This window comes from Miniopterus natalensis, chromosome 9 (genome assembly GCF_054644295.1).
Source record: "Miniopterus natalensis isolate mMinNat1 chromosome 9, mMinNat1.hap1, whole genome shotgun sequence".
In the NCBI taxonomy this organism is placed as follows: domain Eukaryota; kingdom Metazoa; phylum Chordata; class Mammalia; order Chiroptera; family Miniopteridae; genus Miniopterus; species Miniopterus natalensis.
Genome location: NC_142089.1, coordinates 59,250,672 through 59,277,854, shown reverse-complemented (window position 1 = coordinate 59,277,854; position 27,183 = coordinate 59,250,672). Strand labels below are relative to the sequence as shown.

Here is a 27,183-nt window from a genome sequence, read left to right as displayed (position 1 = left end):
AAAATAATGCGATAATAAATAATAATGCAAGAATAAACTATGTTTTGAATACTCACATCTGTTAACCTACTATTGCCCCACCCTGTATATGTACAAACACACACAGAGCAAGCAGAGCTCATTACTTATTTAACAAATATTAGATGTGGACGGAAAAGGGGCCACGTACTAAACCTGATGAGCCTAGGGGAGGCCCACATGGCAGGCCTTACGAACTCAGAGAGCCGAAGAAACCACACAGGCTGGTCTGGCCATACAAACTCCTAACTAAAAGCAGGTCATAGTGGGTAGTCACATTCCAGGCCTGTAGCTTCCTTGACAAAGGTCAGTCTTAAACTTTTACATTGTCCTTGCATCCGCGATAACATACCTTTGAAATGTCAGGGTAATTTTCCAGACCCCTCGACAGCACAACCCGTGGCACCAGAGCAGGAAACCACATGGCTCTTGTTGCCCACATACCATTTCTCTGTGCTAAATGTTAACTATCCTCTACCCTCCAATGTAAAAGAAGTTCGTGCCTCTCGATGTCGCTTTTTATCTAATCTCGGCAATTGCCTGCTTCGCTTTCTCCTGCCTCCCTAATCTACCACTAGCGGACGTCACGTAACCCCTCTTATAGCTCCTCTTTTGATTCTAATGTATAAAATAAGCTGCAAAACTGCCATTCTCCTGAGACTTTTCCCAATCCATTGAGATTTTGCTTCCTGGCAATTGCCATCAGTTTGGCCCAAATAACCTCTTCTAGGACTTTTTCCTGGGCTGGACTTTTGTCGACCAGATTGACTAGTAACAATGAATTGGGGCTTCACCTCCAGCACTTGCATCACACAGTCTGGAGGAAATGTAACTGAGGCCATTCCGGCTCCCTGCAGTCAACTCGGCAGTCCTGATTTTCAGGGGGAAGGAAAGGGGTCGAGTCTGACGCCTGCCGGCAGTGAGGGAGGCCGCTCTGCCGCCCAGTCCACATTAGCCCCATTGTCATGTAAAGAAAAGGTCACGCTGCTTCCTGTTCTGGGTCTGTGAGGTCCACCTGTATAGTTCAGGGTGAGAAAAGGGAGGACTGTCGGCAGATACAAACAAGATGTTCATTTTATTAGAGTCTGACCTTCCAGGGACATCCCGCCAGTCCACTGTCCAGTCGTCGTCCACGGTCCCATCCACTTTCTGGCCCCTCGACCAGAGCCGCAGACACTCTCTTCTTAGCTCCTTGTTCCTTTCTTGGTTCCGACACCCTTGTCGTCTTCCTGGATCGAGCATATTCTCTCTTTTTTCTGTCCCGTCTATACCCCAGTGCAGGGGGCTCAGCAGAGGTTGCCCAGGGCTTCCCCGAGGGATTCCCCATTGTGTTGGGGGGAACCCGCTGCCTCCTGGGATTTCTCATGGCAGAAGGTACAAGGAGCCACATGCACTTTGCCTGAGGAGGGCCCCCTTCATGCCCCAGATCCAGGCCTGAACCAAGCCTGCTCCTGGGGCACCTGTCATTTTGGACTCTGCATAGTTCAGTCTGAGGTCCTGCCCGGGCCCTGCCGCAGTCAGCCCGGTGGGGGTGGTCTCTGTTGAAATCAACAGCCAAACTGCCCGAGCTACCAGCACATCTCGGGGCAAGGGCAGGAGATGGTGCAAAGCCAGTCCTTTTCCTGGCTGGTCTGGCTTCATTTCCCCCTCGTCCTGTTGACCCTGGGCCTGACCACTGATCTCCTCCCCCTCAGACACAGCACCATGGCCATTGGCATTGCGGTGGACATCCTGGGCTGCACGGGCACTTTGGAGGACCGAGCAGCCACCCTCAACAGGATCATCCAGGTGGCGGTGGAACTGAAGGACTCCATGGGGGACCTCTATTCTTTCTCGGCCATCATGAAAGCCCTGGAAATGCCGCAGGTAAGTTTCCACTTGCTTTGTGTAGCCCCGTGGGCCTGTGTGCGCTTCACATTCTGCAAGCCCATGCTTAGCAGATCACACACAGTGTTAGTCAGTCTCCAAAGGTAAGCTGAATCTTAGCAAAAGCTGCTTTGATTAGGGGACAGCCAAGAGTAGCGTTTTGGCTGTTTTTAAAAACAGCGGGGTATTGCTGACAGCCCACACTTTCTCTTCGATGTACAATAAAAAGAGTCACCCTGGAGAACAGTGTTCCTGAAGAACCAACTAGGATGGTGTGACTGGCACAACTGTGCTGTGTAAGGAAGAGACTGCGTCCACCTGAGTCACTAGATGTGCGTGCAGTTTGGGGTAATGACTGGGGAACCGAGCCATTTGGGGAGCTCATTTCTGAGAATCCTGAGAGTGGTTTATCTCAAAGAATGTTCCTCAGGTTACCTAAAACACCTCTTATTTAAAAATTCAGATTTCTGAACCACCTGCCATATAACCCCGGAGTTAGAATTTCTGAAATTGGGCACTTTGAACTTACCTGCTTTGATGGCCTATTTTTAGGAGTGTCAAAACTGAAAACCTGTATTTAAAATCAAATGGACCTCATAGAGGAAAACAGTCCTGTGGCCTCGATCGCTCAGATTCCGCTTCCCCGTCCTGCTCTGCTAGCCCTAGGTGCGCAGGGGCTTCCCTTACAGCCCTGCAAGCTCGGGCTGCAGATGGCAACACAAAACCACTCGTCATCAAGCGGGGCTGGTTCAGAGCCTCAGATTGTCTTGGAAATCCTGCCGGGTTCTCGCTGAAAACCCAGCACTGCCCCTGGGGAGACGGTTGCAGTCAGCGTCCTGCAGGGCACGTTAGGAACATAGTTTCCTTGCTTTAAAGCAAGGTCATCTTAGAGACAAGAAGCTGAACAACTTCATTCCTTCTCCAGGAAAATTTGGCAGGGGTTTCAATTCCAATTATAATGTAATATTCCAAGAGTTTACAAAATTCTTTAGATGCACTGGAATTTAGTAGGGTTGATACTGGAAATTAGCAAATTCAGCCATATTTTCATGATAGACTTCTACAATATCAGGAATTCTAATTTTTCATTCAGGTGTCTTCAATCTGCATCAGATTTATTTCCTCTTATCCAAACCTGTGTATAATTCTGAGGCCTGAGCCAACAAACTAAGCTGCGTATGTAGCCCTCCAGCCAGAGCTTCCTCAGAGAGTGGGAAGGGGGATGTTTGTGGCATTATGTGATTGCTGTCCATGACATCCAACTCAGCGGTTAGGGACTTATCCCTGAGCACGTCAACATGCCTTTGCAGGTACCCCCCCTCCCACAGCCTCAGACTCTCCCTCTGAGCACCTCAGCCATGAGGGAACTAGTCCTCCAGGGTGCCCAGGGCCTGGGGTGAGCCAGAGCGCTGCTTGGGCAGGGAAGTGGTAGACCCAGGAAAAACCCCAGCAGTCACGTCATTTCTATGTGTCACCATCCAAACCTGCCCACATACTGTAGCCACATGGGCCACTTTCTTTTCCCAGCTTCTCGTACCAAGAGAGGGCCCCCTATCCAGCAGACGGGCTCAGCCAAGACAGGGCTTCTTTCAGAAGGGCGCTGCTTGAGGGCTGAGGAAGAGCCGGGCTGTGAGGGTGGTGTGGTGGCCGGAGGAAGGCCAGCCCACATCCCCTCCTCCCCAGAAAGTCTGCCGGTGCCCAGCCCTCCTCCCCTTTCACTTGGAAAACACAAGAGCTCTTAGAGGCCAGTGAAATGAATCTCAGCCCTGCCATTTACCAGCTGTGAAACCTTGAGCAAGCTACCTAATCTCTTCTGTTTTCTGATCTGTAAAATGAGGCCAAAATTCCTGCTTCGTAGGGTGTTGCGAGGATTAGGTGAAATTCCTCAAACGCCTGAGTCGGCTCTCATTCCCTAAATATTAGTGCCCTTTCCCCCTTGTTTCATGTAGAAAACTCCACGTAGGCCTGCTGGTGTTACGGTGTGAGTGGGGAGCCATTTATCTGAGGCAGGCAGAGTCACTGGCATGTGTTGGTGTTGACATTATTCCAAAGGATATGTCAAGGAATGAGAGATGGCGTCATACGGCCTGAGCAAGCTCCACGTCTCAGATGTCACTCCTTACGAGTGCCATGGAAATGCTGAGCCTCACGTTCCTGCATCCCCTCGGTGTAACCTCTATGGAAGACAGCTGGCAGCTCCTCTTCAAGTCTAAAACACATGCACTCTTTGACCCAGTAGTTCCACTTCTGGAAACTTATCCTCTAGATGTTTTCACACATGTACACATTTGCAGAATCTTTAGGAGGTAATTTTGTAATAGGAAAACACATTGAAAACCCTGATCTATAGGATATTGGTTAAACTATGGTTTATCCATAAAGTAGAGCATGATGCAGAAGTTTAACACAATGAGGCTGTTCTATGCTGTTTTATATGTACTTATATGAAATGATTACCAAGCAAGGAGCAAAAAAAAAATACATGTAGTATGACGTATTTATTTTCAAGCAGGTGTGTGTGTGTGTGTGTGTGTGTGTGTACAGACACACACACAGGAAATTGATGAGGAGTTGTCCCTGGGATGGGCCTGGGACTAAGGTGAGGGTGGGGGATTAACTTCTCTGTACACTCCTTTCAACTGCATTCTTTTTTACCACGTGCATCTATTCCAAAACTTAAGCAAAAAGGTCATTTTAGCCCTGGCCTGTGTGGCTCAGTTGGTTGAATGTCATCCTATCCACCAAAAAAAGGTCACTGGTTCCATTTCCAGTCGGGGCACATGCCTGGGTTACCAGCAGGGGTGTGCAGGAGGCAGCCGATGGATGTTTCTCACATCGATGTTTCTCTCTCTAAAATCAATAAAAACATTTAATTTTTTTATAAAGAACCTTTAAAAAAGGACCTTTTCCAAAATGGTAACACCTTTCTTCCTTCCAGATTACAAGGTTAGAAAAAACATGGACGGCCCTGCGGCACCAGCATACCCAATCCGCCATCCTCTATGAGAAACAACTGAAGCCGTTCAGCAAAATCCTGCACGAAGGCAGAGGTGAGCCCAGGGTCGGCGAAGCAGGCCTGGTGGCTGCCCCACTGGTGCCTGCAAGACCAATAGATTGTACTGTTCTGGTTTGATCAAAGCACTTAGGGCATATTATGAGGCTCCGAGTTATCTGCAGGATTGTTGATGTGTCAGTCAAGGTTTTTATCGGATGACGGCATTGCTGCAGGTGCTAAAAAAAAAAGCCATAGGCTACCAGTCACTTCATTCTGTCTTTAATTTTTTATGAAATTAAGGCATAACTGATATAACATTATATTAGTTTCAGGTGTACAATGTAATGGTTTGATATTTGTATGTACTGCAAGATCACCACAGTAAGTCCAGTTAACATCCATCACCCTACATAGTTACCAAAAAATTTTTGTGAGAACTTTCAAGACCCACTCTCCTAGCTACTTTTAAGTATGCCCCGCAGTAATACAGTCACCATGCTGAACATTGTATTCCATAATCTATTTGTTTTATAACTGGAAATGTGGACCTTTTGTCCCCTTCACCCATTTCATCCACCCTCCACCTCAGGCCACTATCCAACTGTTTTCTGTATCCATGAGCTCGGGTTTTTTGTCTGTGTGTTTTGTTTTTGTTTTCTGGGTTCCACATATAAGTGAGCGCATATGTGACTGTCTGACTTATTTCACTTAGTGTAATGCCCTCAAAGTCCATCCATTTTGTCCCAAATGGCAGGATATCATTCTTTCTTATGGTTAAATAATAATCCATTGTGTATATAATCCACGCCTCCTTTACCCATTCATCTACCGATAGGCGTTTAGGTGGTTTCCATGTCTTGGCTATTGTAAATAATGCTGCAATGGATAGGGGGGTGCACATATTTTTTGGAGCTAGGGTTTTTGTTTTCTTTGGATAAATACCCAGAAGTGGAACTGCTGGGTCATATAGTTCTATTTTTAATTTTTTGAGGAACCCTCATACTGCTTTCCATAGTGGCTACACAATTTGCATTCCTAACAACAGTGCAAATGGTTCCCTTTTCTCTACTTCCTCACCAACACTTACTAGGATGGTTTTTATTAAAGAGAGAAGAAATAGGTGTGAGGTTCTGTCTCCTGTGGTTTTAACTGGCCTTTCCCTGATGATTAATGATTTTGAGCATCTTTTCATGTATCTGTTTATCATCATCTATCTGTATGTCTTTTTTGGAAATATGCCAATTTGGGTCCTCTGCTCATTTTTTAATGAGATTAGTGTTTTGGGATGTTTTGGCCATTGAGTTCTATGAGTTCTTTATATACAGGGGTTGACAAAAGTAGGTTTACACTTTGTTTGGAAAATAATACAATAATAAAACAAGAATAAACTGTTTCCCATACTCACAACTGTAAACCTACTCTTGCCCACCCCTGTACTTTGGATATTAATCCCTTATCAGATATATGATTTGCAAATTATTTCCTCTCATTCCATAGACTGACGTCTCATTTTGTGGGTTTCCTTTGCTGTGCAGAATTTGTTTTAGTTTGCTGTAGTCCCACTTGTTTATTTTTGCTTTTGTTGTCAAATCCAAAAAATTATCGCCAAGACCAATGTCAAGAGTTTTCTTCTAAGAGTTTTATGGTCTTAGGTCTTACATTTAAGTTCTTTAATCTGTTTTAAATCAATTTGTGTATGGTGTAAGGTAGTGGTCAAGTTTCATTCATTTGCATGTGGCTATCTAGTTTTCCCAGCACCATTTACTGAAGACTAGCCTTTCCCATTGTATGAATATTGGCTCCTTCATTGTAAATTAACCGACCATCTGTGTGCGAGTTTTTTCTGGTTTCTCTCTCTGTTCCATTCTTTATGTGTCTGGGGTTTTTTTATGCCAATACCATACTGTTTTCCTTACTATAGCTTTGTGATATGGTTTGAAATCAGGGAGCATGATGCTTCCAGCTTTGTTGTTCTTTCCATAGATTGCTTTGGCTATTTGGTGTCTTTTGTGGTTTCATACAAATTTTAGGATTGTTTGCTCTATTGCTGTGAAAAATAGGAATTTTATAAGGATTACATTGAATCTGTAGTTTGCTTTGGGTAGTATGGACATTTTAGCAATATTAATTCTTCCAGTCTATAAGCATGTATTATCTTCCCATTTATTTGTGTCGTCTTGAATTTCTTTTATCAGTGCCTTATAGTTTTCAGAGTACAAGGTCTTTCACAACCTTGGTTAAATTTATTCCTATTTTTTTATTTTTGAGGCAATTATAAGTGGGATTATTTAATTTCTCTTTCTATAATTCATTATTAATATGTGAAAATGCAACCAATTTTTGAATATTAACTTTGTATCCTGCATTGCCAAATTCATGTATTAGTTCTCATAGGTTTTTGTGGTAGAGTCTTTAGGATTTTCTATAGTATTATGTCATCTGCAAACAGTGACAGTTTTATTTCATCTTTTCCAATTTGGATACCTTTTGTTACTTTTTCTAGTCCATTTGTTCTGGCTAGGACTTCCAGTACTATGTTGAATAAAAGTACCAAGAGTGGGCATCCTTGTCTTATTCCTGATCTTTGAAGAAAAGCTTTCAGCTTTTTACCCTTATGATGTTAGCTGTGGGCTTGTCATATATGGCATTTATTATGTTGAGGTACTTTCCTTCTGTACCCACTTTGTGAAGAGTTTTTATCATAGCCCAGCCGGGCATGGCTCAGCGGTTGAGCGTCCACCTGGGATCCAGACAATCAGGGTTTGATTCCCGGTCAGGGCACATGCCCAGATTGCGGGCTGCAGCTGATCAATGACTCTCTCATCATTGATGTTTCTCTCTCTCTCTCCCTCTCCCTTCCTCTCTCTGAAATCAATAAAGATATTTTTTTTTAAAAAAAAAGTTTTTATCATAAATGGATGTTAAATTTTGTCAAATGTGCTTCTTGCATTTATTGAAATATTTTTTTATTCTTCATTTTGTTAATGTGGGATGTCACATTGATTAATTTGCAGGTGCTGAACCTTCCTTGCACCCTGAATAAATCCCACTTCCTCATGGTGTATGATCCTTTTAATGTATTGCTGAATTCAGATTGCTAATATCTTTGCATCTGTGTTCATCAGAGATATTTGCCTATAATTTTCTTTTCTAGTGGCATCCCTGTCTGGTTTGGGTATCAGGGCAACCCTGGCCTGGCCCATACAATATGATTGGAAGTGTTCCCTCCTATTTTGTGGAAGAATTCGAAAAGGATTGGCTTTTTTTTGAATGTTTGGTAGAATTTATTAGCAAAACCATCTGGTCCTAGACTTTGTTTGGGAGGTTTTTGATTAACAATTCAATTGCCTTACTAGTAATTGCTCTGATCAGATTTTCTGTTTCTTCATTAATCACTTTATAAGTGATTAATCTACTACTTTTACTATATATTTACCTTTACCAGTGAGATTTATACTTTTATGTTTTCTTCTTACTAATCAGTGCCCTTTTCAGCTTAAAGAACTCCCTTAACATTTCTTGTGGTGATGAATTTCTTTAGCTTTGGGTTGTCTGGAAAACTCTATACAATTTTGAATAACTTTGTTGGATATTCTTGGTTGGAAAATTTTCCCCTTTATTTTACTTTGAATGTATCATGCCACTCCCTTCTGGCCTGCATATTTTCTGCTGAAAAATTTGCTAATAGTCTTACAGGGCTTTCCTTGTATATTACAAATTGTTTTTCTGCTGCTGCTTTTAAGATTCTTTCCTTGTCTTTAACTTTTTTATTATAATTTGTCCTGGTGTGGGCTTCTTTAAGATAATTGTCTTTGGAACTCTAGGCTTCCTGGATCTAGATGGCTGTTTCTTTCCCCAAGTTAGGGAAGTGTTCAGCCATTATTTCTTCAAAGTTTTCTGCAGCTTTCTTTTTTTCTGGGACCTCTTTAATGTTAATGTTAGTTGCTTGGTGTTGTCCCATAAATCCCTTAAACTGTCTTCATTTTTTTCCTGCTCTGATTGGGTGAGTTCCATTGCCCTGTCCTCAAGTTCACCAATCCTTTCTTCTGCTTCATTGAGTCTCCTGTCAAACCCATCTAATGTATTTTTCAGCTCTGTAACTTCTATTTGGTACTTTCTTATATTTTCTATCTCTTTGTTGAAGTTCTCACTGCATTCATTCATTCTTCTCCCAAGTTTGGTGAACATCTTTATGATATTACTTTCAACTCTTTATCAGGTAAATTATCTCCATTAAGATGTTTTTTCCCCCTAAGGTTTTATCTTTTTTTTTTTTTTTTCATTTTGAACACATTCTGGTAGAGTGGCCTCATGTAGGAGATGAACTTTATCATTCAACCCTGCCCTAGCTCTTAGTAGTTTCCCAAACCTTTGTGACTGTCCAAGCAGCCTACTTCAGTTTTAATTGCTTCCAGTATAAGGGCATGCCATATACCGTATCTGTCACCATCTCAACAAGGAGGATCAGTCAGCACCTAGATTCAAGCTGATTGGAAGCTAGACCCTCAGGCAGAATCTTTTTAAAGTATGCAAATTTATATAGTCCTATGCAACTGCAAGCGTAAACCCCACTGGCCACCAGGCAATCTGGAGGTGTCCTCTGGGTGGCAGTTACAAAATCAGGGCTCCGGACAAGCGTATAAGATCCTTCCTTTTTGGGAGATATTGGTGAACTGTTGTTCTGAGGCAAAAAGTGTGTGCAAAGATATTGTCCACCAGCTTATGTTCCCTTGAAACACCTCTGAAAGCCCCTTGTTACATGCCATACCTGAAACCTGTCCCTCAGGCTGAAGTTCCAGGGCAAATAGGCCCCTTTCTCAGAAAGACGTGTGTGGGGGTGTGTTTTAGTCTGCTGTCTGTGCAGTGCCCTGGGCAAGGGGGGGCGGGGGTGTCCTGCCAGGAACTCTCCAATTTTTACAATCCAGCGGGACCCAAGAATACAAACTTCCCCTGGCCACCAGATCAGGTGATCAAGGGGAGTTCCTTGGGTGGCAGCCACAAAAACCAGGATAACAGCTCCATGTAAAAGCTCCCCTCTGGGGAATACTGGTGCTCTAGACCACGGCAGGGGGAGAGACAAAGGAGTGCTCATCCTTTGAGGTCTCTGCAAAGGATTACAGTCAACTCTTAGATGAGTATTTAATTAGAAGCCTGCCCTCAGACTGCAGTTAGGATAAGCTCATAAGCCACTGTTGCCTTGTGCTGTGCCCTGAGGTAGTAGCTGTTTAAGAACCCTTTCTCCATTGGTTACAGTCCTGTGGGACCCATGGATATAAGCCCCACTGGCCACCAGACCCTGGCAACATCAAGGTGTCCTCTGGCAGCAACTGCAAGGGTATGAGCTCCTTTCTGGGAGATGCTGGAGCAAAGCTGAGGGAGAGTTTATAACTAGCTCCCACAGAAAAAAAGGACACCCACTGGCTAGAGTGAGGCAGTGTGAAGATGGTGCCTGTCAGCTAGCAGGGCCCTAAATGTGTGCTAAATTAGATGACCCCCTCAGGCTCATTCACATAAAGCCTGAGCACCCCTCCATCAGCTACCTTTTGCTGAGCCCTGGGGCAGGTGAACCCTTTAAGCTGCTTTCTCAGGTCACTATAGTCTTGTAGGTCTCATGGCCTTAAGCCCCATTGGTTTTTAAAGGTAGATGTTTGGGGGCTTGTCTCTCAGGTCACTGCACCAGGGTTGGGGTTTATGGTGAGATTGTGTCCCAGCCTCTCCTACCCACTTCTATGTGGGCCTCTCATTGGACTCATTTGCAGGATTTGCTCAAACAGCTTTTAGGTTTTCTTCAGAGGAAGTTGTTCCATATTTAGCTGCAGATTCAATGTGTCCGTGGGAGGAGGTGGGCCTAGGATTATCCTACATCATCATCTTGTACCGGAATTCTCTGTGCTTAACTTTGGGGGGGGAAATGATATGGAAAACTTTACCCCTTGTTTTTCAGAATCCACTTGTGTCCTCCCAAACAATATATCAGTCCCCCTGCTGATGCCTCTTGTGACCTTAATGGAACGACAGGCTGTCACTTTTGAAGGCACTGACATGTGGGAAAAAAATGATGAAAGCTGTGAAATTATTATGAACCATCTGGCAACAGCCCGACACATGGCAGAGGCTGCACACAGTTACCAGGTGAATGCCGAGAGGATCCTGGAAGGTAAGAGCTGGATTTTGTAAGCTGCTGTCCACTCTGCATAGTAACTGCAATGAAGGAATCAAGAGCATGTATGTTCTCAATGAGAAAAAGACCAACTAGGAAAGAATGAGGCATGGGAATTTTGTTTCCTATGTGACTGATCATTACTTCCTCTTAATTCCTAAATGACTTAAGGATCCTGTTTCTCTCTCTGTATGTGTTCTGTTGGGCCATTGGTATAGACTAAACAGAGAGAAGGTCAAGAAAGAATTGGTCAGCCTGCCTACCATTAGTGCCTCTCATAGTCGCTATTGGAAAACATGAGGAGTCGGAGTGTCTTTGACCCCATTCATGTGCATTCCTGTTTCTTCTCAGTTACACTGGGAAGTGAGTGCCCCTGCTCATAGCATCAAAGGGTCCAACACAAGCAAAGGCACTGAAAGAGCTGGGGGAAAAGTACAAACCACAAGTACTTGGGTTTGGATTAGTGTCAAGTGTGTCTTAAGGGATGGCCAACTAGGCTGAAAGAAGAAGGGATACAGATGGGATGGGAAGGCCTTCCAGGCAGGACTGGTTGAGGAAGACCAGAGAGGTTTTAAACACGGGAGGGTGTCATCACATGGTGACATTTATGTTTTAAATCTGGCATCTGTGTGGAGGAAGGCTGAAGGCTTATAGGCAAAAAAGACCATTTAGGAAGCAAATGCAAGAACAGGACTTGACTAAAGCAGTTATCAGAATGGCTATTCTCTCTTCCTCACTATATAATTTAAAAAATTTTTCAAGGGCCCATGGTTTGACCCACAAGGTTAAGACCTATATGGGGTGGGAAAGGCTCATTATTTCATCCCTAAAACAAAGCTGTTGCTTCAGAACCAGAATTTAGGACTGAACAGTTTGCACTGTGCCTGCTGTAGGTGTAAGCATTACATACCTGTTTCACTTTTTCCCTCAGAAAGTCCTCCAAGGTTAGCAGTGTAGAACTCAAACAAAAGCACATAACTCACCAGATATTACAGTGCCTGCTTATACAAAGCCAATAAATGTATTACATTAGCCTTTAGGGAAATGTAAAATTTAAGCCAGTGAGATACACCACACACTACCTATAATGACAGTAATAAAAGTTGCCAGCATACAGAGAAAACAATCTTCATATGTTACTGATGAAAATATAAAATGGTAGAGCCATTTTGGAAAAGAGTTTGACAGTTCCTTGAAAGTAAACATCTATTTACCATATGGCCTAGTAATTCCCAGAGAAATGAAAACAAGTGTCCACACAAAGACTTATACATAAATGTTTATAACATTATTCGTAATACTCAGAAACTAGAAACAATTGAAATGTCTATCAGTTGGTGGATGGATAAGCAAAGTCGTATGTCCACATAACTGAATACTACTCAGTAATAAAGAGGAATTATTTATTGATAAAATGCAACAATATGGAATAATCTCAAAAACCTTGTGCTGAGTGATAGAAGCCAGACACCAAAAAAGCCCATAAGTCTCATCTATATCAAACAAACAGCAGATCAGTGGTTGCCGGGAGTCTGGGGTAGGAACAGAGATCGACAGAACTGTTTAGGGTGATGGAAGCGTTCGAAGACTGGTGGTGATGGCTGCGCAACTATAAATTTACTCATAAATCAAACTAATGGGTGAATCATGATCTGTAAATGATACATCAATGAAGTTGTAAAAAAAAAAAAAAAAAACCCCAAAGGTACTTTGAATACTCCTTCTCATAGGACAACCCACAGTGGCATGTGCACACAACTTTTATTCTATCATGGTTTAGTGAGTTTACTTGTGCATTTTTTAAATCCTCACCTGAAGATGTTTTTTCCATTGCTTTTCGGCGGGGGAGACACACACATTGATTGGTTGCCTCCCACATGCACCACAACTGGGGATCAAACCTGTAACCAAAGTACATGCCATTGATGGGACTCGAACCGGAGACCCTTCAGTTCCAAGGGCGGACACTCCAACTGCTGAGCCAAACCGGCCAGGGCATGAGCTTACTTATCCTTTCTCCAAAGGTGCTCAGGTCCTTGAGAGTGGACTCTGCCCTCTCTCATACACAGCAGATCCTGTATTTTTCCTTGGGGAATTTTTTAAAGGTCTGAGAAATGAAGTTCATTTTGATCCTACTTTAAATGAGCAAGTTTTCAGTCTACTTTCTACATTGTTTTCGGCAGAACTGAAAAAACTTTTGTTTTGTTTACATTAGGTTTTCAACCAGATGAAGAAATGAGTGAAATCTGCAAGACTGAATTTCAAATGCGCTTGCTATGGGGCAGCAAAGGTGCACAAGTCAATCAGACAGAGCGATACGAGAAATTCAACCAGATTTTAACAGCCCTCTCACGTAAACTGGAGCCGCCTCCTGTAAAGCAAGCAGAGCTTTGATAACTCTCTAGAGAACCTTAGGGTATCACTTCAAGCTTCTCCAGTTTCTTCTTTGGAAAAGCTTATCATTTGAAAAAGAAGTAATGTGCAAAATCTGACAATGTACAAGCTTTTAGTATCCACAGGATATTAAACATGTAAATTGCACAGAGCACACTTATTTATGAATTGTTTAAAATTACTACTGATTTTTTTAAATGAATGATAATTTATTGTTAAGGTAACTATTGCTAATGTTGATCAGCAAATTCAAGAGATGACCTAGCTGTGTTGACCGGTTGCTTTTTATTACTGAGGTATTTGACCATCTTAGTTTTAATTCCATATTAGAAAATTGTAAATAGAATTTAAAAGCATGAAACATTTCAGAAGGTATCAGTTGTATGATATTCTTTAAATATGAAAACATGTAAATAGTCATGAAAATATATCTTTTTGTGAAACAGCTGTACCCAGTCTCTTTAATATTAAACAACCATCAGAGTACAATAATTCTACCTCCTACCTTTCTGGGTCACCCTCTTCGCCATCCACTATGTCCTGCCAGTAAACAAAAATGATGGCTACTGGTGTGGAAAATGGAAGGAGACAGTGAATAGTGATACGAAGTAGAGCTGGCTCCAGAAGACATAGGTTCCAGGAAACTCAGGCTGCGGTGCTTGCAAGTTGGACAAGTTAACCTCATCAAGCCCCGCGCAGCACAGCGCCGGGTACAAAGTGAGCACCCAGACGTGTATTTCACGCCACCACTTCACGTATTTCAAAACAATATTTTCTTCTCTAGCTGGTTAGTATGTTTTTGAGGTTTTTTACCTCCCAAAGGGGGTACTTTCTAGTTTATCAGTATCCCTCTTAATGGTTTTTCCTATTGTAGAAAATTTGGAATATAAAATAAGCCTACATCACCCTGCCACCGACTGTCAAACACTTACCAATTTGCCATTTCTTCCTATTTTCTGAATAATTTGGGACCATACACAATAGCTTTATATCCAATTTTTCTCAAATTGCAATCTATCTTAAAAAAACAACCACACAAAACAACTCTGGTCAAGCTCAGGGCAGCAGGGGGTAGGGGTGGTGCCAGAGACATACAGGGAGAAACTGAATTGTGTGGCTCCAGAGAGAGAGGGCTGGAGCGACAGCCACCATTGTCTCTGTGTTGGGCCATCTCCCACGCAGCTAAATGCAATTCTGCATTAGCCTGGTGAGCTCCATTAGCTCCACCCTGATGACTCCCTGAGACCCTGCCTCACCCAACTCGCCTTACCCCCAATGGTTTTTCACCGACTGAGCATTATGGGCAGCAGGCAGTGGCAGGTCTCAGGGTGCCTCGGGCCTTTTGTTGCCCTGCCCCAGGCCCGGTACTGGTGACAGCGGACCTTAGTTTGCAGTGTAGCCCCTCCCACATACATCCAGGCTCAGGACAGGCAGCTACCAACCACAATCACCTTGAAGCTCCTAACGTGTAGCTGGTCACAGGCAGCATCTGACATTGACCTGCAAGAGCCCCTCCCAAGAGGCTGCAGAACCAACACACCTGGTGGATGGCTTCAGACCTCAACAGACTACCACCCGGTTAGCTCCATAAGTGGCACACTCAAAGGGAGGTCTTGGCAGGCGCCAGACCCCATTGGGGTAAATTCTGATCCTTGGGGTCAGCTTCTGCACAGCAGCTCATACACTCAGCCCGAGAGTCAATCCCATCCTCTGATGTGCCAACAGCAATGAAGGCTCAACTACAACAGGAGGGCACACACAACCTATAGAAGGGACACTCCTGGAGCACTGGGATCAGGTGATCAGGGCTGTGCCACTGAACCCAACAGGACACCTACCTGCTACATAGGGCAAATCTGCCAAGACTGGGAAATGCAGCAGATCTACCTAATACATAGAAACAAACAGAGATGCAACCAAAATGGGGAAACAAAGAAGCATGTCTCAACTGAAATAACAGGAGAAATTCATAGCATTACCGCCTACCTCAAGAAACAAGAACCATCTCAATCTAACCTTACACCTAAAGGAACTAGAAAAACAACAAAGCCCAAAGTCAGCAGAAGACAGGAAATAATAAAGATCAGAGTGAAAATAAACAAAATAGAGTCTAAAAAACAATACAAAAGATTGATGAAACTAAAAGCTGGTTCTTTGAAAACAATCAATATTGATAAAACTTTTACCTATATTCATCAAGAAAAAAAAGTCTTCCCCAGCAGCCGGTAAGGTGCTCAGTCCTTCTGAGGAAGCCAAGCCCACACTGGGGTGAGCCCATTACTTCCCCCGGCGACTAGCCTCATGCCTGGCAGCCCGCGCCCAGCACTCGCCCACGCCATGGCCTCCGTCTCAGAGCTCACCTGTGTTTCCTTGGCCCTCATCTTGCATGCTGGTAAGTCACAGAGGATATGATCAACGCCCTCGTTAAAAGCACCTGGTATAAATGGTGAACCTTTCTGCCAGGCTGGTTTGCAAAGGCTCTGGCCAATGTCAGCATTGGGAGCCTCATGTGCAATTTAAGGGCTGGTGGACCTGCCCCAGCAGCAGGTGTAAAGGCTGGAGGTCCTGACCCCACTACCACTGCGGCCCCAGCTGAGAAGAAAGCAGAAGCAAAAAAAGAATCTGAAGTGTCTGGTGATAAGAAGTGCTTTGGTATTTTTGACTAAACCTTTTTCATAACATGGTCAATAAAAAGCTGAATTGACGGGGGGGGGGGGGGACAGAGAGAGACCAAATAAAATCAGAAATGAAAGAGAAGTGACAAATGACAAAGGATTATAACTATATGCCAACAAATTATACAATGTGGATGAAATGGATAAATTCCTAGAAACATAAAACCTTCCAAGGTTGAATCAAGAAGAAACAGAAAATCTGAACAGACCAATTACTACCAACGAAATCAAATCAGTAATCAAAAAATTCCCAACAAACAAGTCCTGGACTGGATGGTTTCACAGGTGAATTTTACCAAAACACTCATAGAAGAATTAACATCTATCTTCAAACTATTCCAAAAAATCCCAAAGGGAAGGCTCCCAAGCTCATTTTACAAGGCCAGCATTACTCTGATTCCAAAACCAGACAAAGACATTACAAAAAAAAAATTATAGGTCAATAGCCCTAATGAACATCGATGCAAAAAGTTTCAACAAAACATTAGCAAACTGAAAAAGAAAAAAAAAAACCCAAAACAAAACCAAAAAAAAAACACACATTAGCAAACTGAATTCAGCAATACAGTAAAAAGATCATACACCATTATCAGTGGGGTTTATTCCAGGGATGCAAGGCTGGTACAGTATCTGCAAATCAATCACTGTGATGCACCACGTAAACAAAGTGAAGGACAAAAGTCATACAATCGTATCAACAGACGCAGGAAAAGCATTCGACAAAATCCAGCACCCATTTCTGATAAAAACTCTCGGCAAAGTGGGAATAAGGGAACATACCTCAACATAACAAAGGCCCTATATGACAAACTCACAGCCAACATCATACGCAACTCATCCTAAAAATGTTTCCCTGAAGATCACGAACAAGACAGGGATGCCCGCTTTCACCACTCTTACTCAGCACAGCACCGGAAGTCCCAGCCACAGCCATCAGACATAAAGGAAGAAACAGAAGGCATCCAAATTGGAAAGAAGGAAGTAAAACTGTCATTGTTTGCAGATGACATAATATTATAGAGACTGACCCTAAAGATTCCACCAAAAAACTACTAGAACTGATCAATGAATTCAGCAAAATAGCAGGACACAAAATCAATATTCTAAAATTAGTTTCATTTTTATACACCAATAATGAATTATCAGAGAAATTAAGAAAACAATCCCATGTACAACTGCATTTTAAAAAAAATACCTAGGAATAGCCCTGGCCGGTGTTGTTCAGCGGTTAGGGCATCGACCTGCAAATCAAAGGGCTGCAGGTTCGATTCCTGGTCAAGGGCACGTACCTGGGGTTACAGGCTTGATCCCCAGCCCTGGTTGGGGTGCATGTGGGAGGCAATCAATCGATGTGTCTCTCTCACCTTTCTCTCTCCCCTTCGCCTCTCTCCCACTCTAAAAATCAATAGAAAAAATATCCTCAGGTAAGGATTAACCAAAAACAAAAATAAAACCTAGGAATAAATTTAAGCAAGGAGGTAAATGACTTGTACTCAGAAAATTACAAGACACTGAAATTACAAACAAATGGAAGCATACACCATGCTCACTGACAGGAAAAATTAACATTTTAAAATGCCCATACTACCCAAAGCAATCTATAGGCTCACTGCAATCACTATCAAAATACCAATGGCATTTTTCATAGAACTAGAACAAATAACTTTAAAATTTACATGGAACCACAGAAGACCCCGAATAGCCACAGCAATCTTGAGAAAAAGGAACAAAATTGGAGAGATCACGCTGTGTGATACCAAACTATACCACAAGACCACAGTAACCAAAACAGCATGGTACTGGCATCAAAACAGACACATGGCCCAACGGAACAAAACAGAGACCAACAATAAACCCACACCTACAAGGTCGATTAGTCTAAGACAAAGGAGGCAAGAATATACAATGGGGTAAAGACAAGTCCATTTAATAAAAGGCGCTGTAAAAATTGAACAGATACATGCAGAAAAATGAAACTAGACCACCCTCTTCTACCATATACAAGAATAAACTGAAATGTAAGACCTGAAACCATAAAACTTCTAGAGGAAAACATAGGCAGTAAACTCTGACACTGCTCTTAGTAATATTTTTTTCTGACATATCTCATCAAGCAAGGGAAACAGAAGAAAAAATAAACAAATGGGACTACATCAAACTAAAAAGTTTTTGCAAAGGAAACCATCAACAAAATGAAAAGACAACCTACGGAATGGGAGAACATATTTGCCAATGATACATCCCATAAGGGATTAATATCCAAATTTTATAAAGTACTCATACAACTCAACACCAAAAAACAAACAATCCAATTTAAAAAATGGGCAGAAAACCTGAATAGACATTTCTCCGAAGAGGACATACAGATATTGTCACTAATCATCAGAGACATGCAAATTAAAACCACAAGGATATTATCATCACCTCATACCTGTGAGAATGGCTATCATCAATAAATCAATCAGTGCTGACGAGGATGTGGAAAAAAGGGAACCCTCATGTACTGTTGGGGGACTCAAATTAGTGCAGCCAATATGGAAAACAGTGTGGAAGTTCCGTCCAAAAAATTAAAAATAGGATTACCTTATGATCCAGCAATTCCACTTCTGGGAATGTATCTGAAGAAATCCAAAACACTAATTTTAAGAGATATATGCAAGCCTATGTTCAGTCGACCCTTGAACAATGTGGGGATTAGGGGCACCTCCCCCCCAACTCAGTCACAAATTTACTTAACTTTTGACTCCTCATAGAGTTAATTACTAATAACCTGCAGTTGACTAGAAACCTTACCGATAACATAAACAGTTGACTAACATATATTTTGTGTATGTACTATATACTGTATTCTCACAATAAAACAATCTACAAAAAGAAAATATTATGAAAATTGTGAGAAAATACATTTACAGTACTGAACTGTATTTACCGATAACAGTTTATGTCACCTGTTTACAAGATTGTGTCAGTGCCTACATCAATAGCCATGTGTGATACAAAACACTGTAGATGCTATACTTATTACGAACACAAGACATCAAAAATGAAAAGATAACGTGAAAAAGAAATTTATATTTATTCACAGGTATGTAATGATTCATGCATTGACAATGAAACAGCAATGATTGCTTTATGGCAGCTTAGTGTAATCAATAGGAGTGTTCACGGTAGCCTAGCCTACACACTAATAAATGAATCACTATAAAATTTTTATGGCATCCAGTATTACAGTCATATTCATAATATAGTATTGGAAATATTGTTGCTTTTTAAAAAACCACTTACCTGTGGTGGTAGGCTGATCCACACTATCTCCAATTAGAAGAGAGGCATACTGGACAGAAATGTAATTCTTTGAAAGCAAACTTTAAAGAGTAAGAAAACGAATACATTATTAATTCTGTATTAAATATCACTCACCTTATGCTCATGTAAGGGTAGGCCATCCATGTCCACACGGCACTGCACATGCTGTTCCACATGGTGAGTACTTAAGTGATGATTATGACACAACTCATACAGCTCTTGCCATATAGTTATTAGATTTTCACATAGACACACACACACACGAAACAGGTAAGTTTATTAACTGCACAGCATGACGATGATTTCCCACTCATTAGTGGAAGTGGGTCATCACGCAGACCTCCGTCCTCACGGCCCTCGCACCGAGCAGGCTGCGGAGAGGAGGCGGTCTTGCTGTCTCGGGTGCAGAGCAGGAGGAGATGGAGGGAGGCAGGAGAGGCGGGCGCCCTCGGTGTAACTTTGCGGAAATATATTGTAATCTGTCTGACTTTTGCTTTTTCATTTCTCTAAAAATGTTTCTATACAGTACCAATCCTTTCTGTGTTTGCTTTCATTTCAGTGTGTGTACCATAGAAGGGTCCACGTCGTAAGAGAAGTCAAAAGTAGTCTTGAATAATTAGGAGCCTCTGCCAGACTGTCACGTCGATTTGTTTTCTGGCTCTCCTTCCCGTCCTCGGAGACGCTCATCTCCATCAAGTCGTCTCCTGTTAATTCCTCTGGTGTGGTGCCTACTAGCTCTTGAATCTCTCCAAGATCCTCATCTTGAAACCACACACACACACACACACACACCACACACCCTTTTTTATTATTTTGCCATATCCACAATCTCTTTCATTATTTTCGTAATTGGCTCTGTCGTAAATCCTGTGAAGTCCTGCACATCTGGACAGTTTTCTCCATCTGGGGTTTCTTTCAGGCTTGATGGCTTTCACAGCTTTTTCTGTAACTATGATGGCATCTTCAATGTGTGATCTTCCCAGACTTTCATGTTCTATCGGGTTCTTTCCCACAGTGCTGACAATCCTTTCCGGAGCACCACGTGTAACAGGCCTTAAAGGTCCCTCATCTAGAGGCTGAATAGAGACATTGTTTGAGGGCAAGTAGACCACTTTCACGCCTTCAGTGTTGAACTCAGGGAATTCTGGGTGGCCGAGAGCACTGTCCAGTATCAAAAGAACTTTAAACGGCAGTCCCTCACCTGGAAGGTACTTCCTGACTTCAGGGCCGAGGCATTGATGGAACCAATCCAGAAAAGGGGTTCTCTTTGTTCAGGCCTTACTGGTGTACAACCAAAGACTGGCAGCTGGTGTTTATCTTCCCCCTTTGAGGCTCAAAGGTCACCAGCTTTATCCTGATCATAAACCAGACTGCATTTACACAAAACAGCGTTAACCTGGTCCTGCCTTAAACCCTGGTGCTTTCTCTTACTAATAAATTCCCTTTGTGGCATCCCCCCCCCCCCCCCCCCCCCCCAGATTAGGGCACTTTGATCTGCATTCAAAACCTGTTCAGGCAGGTAGTCTTTCTCCTTACTTTCTTAACAGCATCTGGGAACTTTGCTGCCAATTCATCCGCAGAAGCAGCTTGTTATCCTGACATTTTTTAAGGCAAAACTTTAAAATGATCACCCTACGGTTAAATCCTGCAGCCTTAGAGCCATCATCTTCCTTTGCATCAGGTTGTCATACAATGACTTCAGCTTTCCTCAGATCACACCAGAGTCCGAGTAGCTTGGTCAGACCAGGAGACTGAGGGGAAAGGTGGGCTTGTAGAAGCAGAGAAGACAATCTGACACTCCCATCTGGAGACCAGCCAAGGGCAGAGGCTGGAGAACAAAGCAGGAGTTGTGTTGTCCCTTGCTGGAGAGCACCCTCCACGGTGTATTACACAGAGTCCTGGTGGAGTCCTCTCCTCACACCTCCTTCAACACACAAGACAGGCCACCCTCTGCCACAGAACAAGTTGCCAAATAAAACTTTAAAAAACCAGCCAAAGGGCCGTTACTACACAAGGGGCTGTGTCCCCAAACACCTGTGCCTACCCACACTCTCTTTCAGTGTCCCCTTGAGCAGGATAAAGCATTTCTTTCGAGGATGAACAGAGGTCTCCCTCAACTTGGTTGCCCAGGTCCTCCTCCCACTCAAGAGCTTATGAAGCCAGAGAGGATTCCCCCAACCCAAAATAATAGTAAACCTATGGTTAAGCCCTTCAGCCCTATCCTCAGTGCTGGAACAAGAAATGCATCGCAGGGTGTCATGCATGGTTTGAGATAAACAACACGTACCAGAACTTACATGCTTAACCAGTTTTACCACTTTTTGGAATTACTATTTACCAACCAATGTGGAAATATTTCAGTACTTAGCATAAACTATAGCTGTATCAGTGTGCAGGGGCTAAATATCAGCCCTGCTCATATAGAGTATGACACAATCGTTACAGAGCTCAAAAACATGGGGAGTTAATCGGGTTTAGGAAAAAAATACCCATGTGGAAAAACTATGAAAACAAAACAATAAAGGTAAAATTCAGGATAACGGTTATCTTTGAAGAGGGAGTTAGTAATTTTCTACTTCTTAAGTTGAATGATAGACTTATGTTTATTTTATTATGGTTCATAGTGTGCGTGTGTGTGTGTGTATATATATATATACATATATATATATTATATATATATATATATAATATATAATATATATACAATTTTCCACAATAAGTTCTCAGGGTTGACACTCTGGCTTTACCAAATCAGCTTGCTCCAAACTCCCATTCTCTACAATGCTATCACCATCTTACTCACAAAACTGAGTAAGAAATCTTGTCAGATACTAAAATTGTGCTGAAATCAAGACAATTATGTCTGTAAAGATCCCCATTTGTATCTAAAGAAAGGAATGAGGCTAATTTGATGTTATTCTTAGGACCTAGGTCAGTTGTCCATTACATTTTATCCTGAATTTACTCTTCAGCCCCCAATCTTTTGGCATCTCTTATACTTTCTATAGTTTCTTAGATTACTGACAGTGACTAGACTCAGGAATATATTTGATCCCAGGTATATGAGCTCATTGAAATAGGTTTGGTGTCTATCATTTTTCACCTGATACCTTCCTCACAAAGAAAATCTATCTTTTCAACAAGGCTAAAGATACTTTTGCTTTTGTGAATATTGTTATAAGGATATTATGTTTCCCTAACAAATAGAATTTGACTTCCTTGATCTTAGTTCAGACAGTAAAAGCCCTTTTCATTTTGAGATTTTTTGTTGACACTTTTCTTACTGTTGTGTTTTGCGTGTGTCCTTACTTCCAGCTTGGCATGGATCTCTAAACTTTCACCTCAACAACTACAATCCCTCATTGTTCAGGACCAAGTAACCACTCATAGTTTCCTATTTGCCCTTTTAAGAAGCTGAATCTTGTGAAATTAAAACTTCCTAAAATGACAGATATGGTACTACTTATGACAAACAGAAGACAAGGGGGCTCTAACTGGTCAGAAATTCAGGCAGAAGCACAGGAAATGCTGACCAGTGTGTAGCTAAGTCAAGCTGTGTGGCACTGGGAGAGTCCTCATGGATGCAGACAAGGAGGTGGTGCACAAGGAAAGTCTGTGCAGCATAGCTACTATAGAACAGAAATTTAAAAATCCAGATTACTACACTCAACCTAAATTCGCTGTAAAGAAATACTAACATTTTTTCCTTTAGGAAAGCTTGAGTGCAACTAAAAACTAGAATAAAATTTCCAAAACTGCTTTGCAAAAAAGCGCAGATGTTTCCACTATGTGACTTGTCATCTACTTTGTATTATCTGGAACTTAGCACATTCAAGAGCAAAGTCTTTAGTTCACATAGCAATAAGAGATAACACACTATACACCTTAACCGACCATGAAAAGATTGTTTTATTCCATGAAAATATTCTCAACAGAGAACACTATCTTAAACAAAGCATTTACCATTAAGAAATCAACATGTGCACAAAAAGAGTAAAAATTATTGAAAAATTAAAGTTTTGGACAATTCACATGTTCAAAATTTAAGAATGATTTAAGAATGATTTAAACTGTGCAAGTACAAATGTCTGTCCTACTGTAATAACCCATATACAGGTTGCACTATTCCACATGAAGGAACTTGCCTCCTACAGAGGCAAATCCTGCTTTTAGAAAAACAAAGAGTAGCCTGAAAAGAACAGTTAGTCCTTACACGAAAACCTTAAACTTTGCCCTCTGTGGCTGCCGGCCAAACACACACAAGCACTTCAGGCTTTGTACAGAAGACAAACACAGCCAGATCACATTTCCTCCTCATTGCTAACCTTTCAAATACAAATAGCACTAGGATTTAAAACTACTTTATGTAGTCTGTCAGTATTGAATAATGTCACATTATATAAATAACCCTGTAACGAGATTCAAAATCTAAGTTTTATAGTTTACTAGCCTCAAAAGTAATACACTATACGTCAGCTGTGTAACAGGGGCATAATCGATCTTATGAAGATATTAACTTTCACACAATTGTCATTCAGCCTTAGTATATAACTGGTAGTACGAATCAAACACTGGGGAAAAAATTATTAAAGCAGTCACACAGCTTCTAAAATATTGCTTAAAATCCAACAATACACAGACCATTTCACGTTCTCTTTCTTCCCCCAAAACAGTAAAGAACCAAATTAATGAAGCTTCCATTGGTAGAAATATCCCCCACCCCCGCCCATCTCCCTATTAAACATCACTAAGAAATTAGTTAAGATACAAGTCATTAACAGAACCACAAATGCGAGGCAGGACAACATGAGCAATAGGGCACTAATGACAATTATATTTACAAGTATAAACATACAGAAATTTCCATTTTACAAGTAAAAGTGCACATAGATCATTACAAAGTTTCACTAACTTTTATCTGGTTCAAACAAAAGCATCACTTGGAAACAGACTATCACTGTAATAATCAAATGAGAACATGGTAACCCCAAATTAAAAGACAATGGGGGGTCCATAAAACTTCATCATAAAAACACTGAGTAAAGTCAAATGGACTCGAACATGTCTTAATCTGGTGCATAAATTCGAAGATGCACCGTCAAACGCGGTAGAGCTCTAAAAGCCACCTACCGAGGCTACATCGGCAGCTGCAGCAGCCCTGCAGAGTTAAAGGAGGTCACACTGAGCTGACACACAAAGCCCTTTGTGGGATACTGTAGTGGTAGTGTTGGCAATCAACAGATTTAGGCACTCTAGTTTAAGGCAGCATTTGAATGGAAGCAGCTGACTTCTGACAACAGTCCTTTGTCTTGAGGTGGTGAGTATCTTCTGTGTTTATTATGCCAGGATTTCAGTGCTGACTATAGATTCTTCCCAGATTGAGGTGCTGAAGATGTATCATGCTTCAAAGAGTTCTTTCAACTGGGCTGTAGGCTAGAGCATAGATGTTTTCTTTTTCTTATCATAGATGCTTCAGGTTCACAAACTACTTCTTCATAATGCCAAAACTGGAATGTTTGTAGTGGGGAAGTTATAGCAGCATACACACACAATGGGATGGAAACATTAGTGCTGGAGATGTTTGACAAAGTGATCTGCACTACAAATGTAAAACAAAACTAAGGCTTTGACAAGAACAAGGGATTATAAAGACATGCCTGAAAAGTCGAGCCCGGTCACTCTACACATGCAACAGGACGTTAAGCAAACACAGAAGTGGCGCAGGCAGACACTGAGAAATGACAAGGGTTCCAACAGACGATGGATCTAAAAGCCAATTAAAACAGCTGGGATAGAGATGGTGCTGGTGGGACAGCCAAATGTAAGACAAATTCAACAGCTCTGCATTCTTTCTGATTTGGACATCAGTAAAATAAATGGAAAAAAGGTTAGCCATTGTTAGCTTTTTTTTCCTTCATGTAAATAACTGTGAATAAGGAATTTAAGGACTTAATGATTTTTTAAAACAATGTATGAAAATGCTAATGAAGTTAGTAAAAAAATAATGATGTCTGCATGCACTCATGCAACTTGCTTCTCTCACTCTCTCGCTGAGCCTGACAACTCTAATACCCTCCCCCCAAAAGCAGCTGCATGTAACCTCCTTCAACATCTTGCCCATTTCCTCAGAAACCCTCTTCAGGAACCTGCAGTCCAGGAGGAAAAAGAAAAGAACAATTACTGAAGACCTTTGGTAAGACCAAAAGGGGTGTTCAGTTTAAAGTGTCCACCCTAAATGTTCCTAAAAGCATTTTATAGTCAGCTACTGAAAACACCCGAAAAACTTGGAACACGAGCAAAATCAAAGACAAGTTTCGTAGCTGCTTCCTCACTTCATTCCCAGCACAACTAGCACTGCACAACCCTTGAAGGTACAGTGCTACCAACAAATGCTTACTGAAATTAATTGGAGAAAAAGAACTCATCCTAATAACTGATGATCAAGCTAAAATGAGGACATGTTCTAAATGGTAGAACAGATATCCTCCTCAACCCAGTCAAAAAAGTAGTTTTTCCTTTTAAAGTAAAATGTGCCAGTACTTCTCCTCCATTCAAGATCTCCTCTCTATGTTAGCTTATTTTAAATCTATTTTCCTATTATAGCTGCTAAATAATCATGAAAGTGGTATTTCCCAAAAGACATTCTCAAGATAAAAATACAAGCATTAGATTAATTTGAAAGGGAGCTTGTGCATTACTGAAAATTACTAGTAAGCCTGAAAATATTATCAGGTCTCAAAAGAAAGTCATTTTATTCAACCAAGAGCCAGACCAGGTGGATTTATCCTGCAGGTCTCTTGGCCCGCCTACTGCTACAACAGACTTTGTGCTAGGTGCTTTATTCCTTTAGGAAACCAGAATTAATAGGAAAATGAAAACAGCTATATTCTTATTTTATCCCATTAGCCAACTATTACTACTTGTCTTCCTGGAGACTATAGCTCAATTCAAACTCCTGCACTGAACCACTCCCTGGAAGTTGGCTGTTTATAGCTTTTCATAGCAGTTATTATTTGAATTCACTAATCACTGTGTTTTCTGAAGCCAAGTGTGTGTATATGTATGTTGGGGGGGGGGTACCTTTTATCTATGGATTCCTGCCCAATAGGTCAAATTCTATTTTTTATTAGGCAGAAAAACACAAATCCTTCACACAGACTTAAGCAAGACATAAAGCAGAAGTCATCAGTTAAGCTCCACACCAACATCACTCATGGCAAAGCATCAACAAGAACAGTTTCTTGTGGTAAACTGACATCTTTAAGATCGAGCCTACATTCAGCTCACACAGTGAACAGTAAATCTTGGATACCCTTTAAGTTTTCTGATGTTTCCCCACCTGTCGAGTGTGTTTTCATTTTAAGGAATCGTTCCTACGTGACAGAGCTGCCGGGTTAGTTAGATGTAAGTTACTGCACCTTTACTGTTTCTCTCTAGGGCTACGTCTATGTACGACGTGGGAACGTAGCCTTCTTCACCACTCTGTCTCCGAGCTCTAGTCCAGCCATCGCCTCTATCCTCCTCGATAATGTACAGAACTTCACCTTCTTTCATTGCCAGCGTACCTTCGTTATGTCCTAGGGAGAGTTTTCATGGTTCAAGCATAATTTAAGCACAGCGATAATTTCGAATAAAAGTTACAGATAACACACAAAAAACATGAAACCCTACTAAATTTCAATGTGCCTAGGCACACTGACTCTCATCAGCAACATCACTCCAATACTCTGTAGTTTACCCAACACGTTCATATACATTCTCTCATGTGA

General features: G+C 41.7%; 2 protein-coding genes and 1 pseudogene across 5 annotated transcripts in view; 2 read left to right on the top strand and 1 right to left on the bottom strand.

Annotated features, from left to right (window-relative positions):
* The window catches only part of BCAR3 (BCAR3 adaptor protein, NSP family member), a 106,990-nt gene extending 93,114 nt beyond the window's left edge, over positions 1-13,876 (top strand). For both annotated transcript variants that reach the window (XM_087820601.1, XM_016197167.2), the window contains 4 exons: positions 1,713-1,884; positions 4,823-4,934; positions 10,824-11,036; positions 13,255-13,876. In XM_087820601.1, the coding sequence (XP_087676727.1) occupies positions 1,713-1,884; positions 4,823-4,934; positions 10,824-11,036; positions 13,255-13,433 (676 nt within the window). In that variant the 3' untranslated portion in view covers positions 13,434-13,876. The remainder of the gene's footprint in view (positions 1-1,712; positions 1,885-4,822; positions 4,935-10,823; positions 11,037-13,254) is intronic.
* A 1,848-nt stretch (positions 13,877-15,724) lies between these two features.
* On the top strand, positions 15,725-16,099 carry LOC107525132 (large ribosomal subunit protein P1 pseudogene; annotated as a pseudogene).
* A 7,200-nt stretch (positions 16,100-23,299) lies between these two features.
* FNBP1L (formin binding protein 1 like) overlaps positions 23,300-27,183 on the bottom strand; it is an 88,116-nt gene continuing 84,232 nt past the window's right edge. The window contains exons 14-15 of one of the 3 annotated variants that reach the window (XM_087820600.1): positions 26,833-26,991; positions 23,300-25,013 (exon numbers count right to left, since the gene is read on the bottom strand). In XM_087820600.1, the coding sequence (XP_087676726.1) occupies positions 24,832-25,013; positions 26,833-26,991 (341 nt within the window). In that variant the 3' untranslated portion in view covers positions 23,300-24,831. Of the gene's footprint in view, positions 26,992-27,183 lie in introns of all 3 variants that reach the window. The other 2 variants (XM_087820599.1, XM_087820598.1) reach the window with 2 other exon arrangements.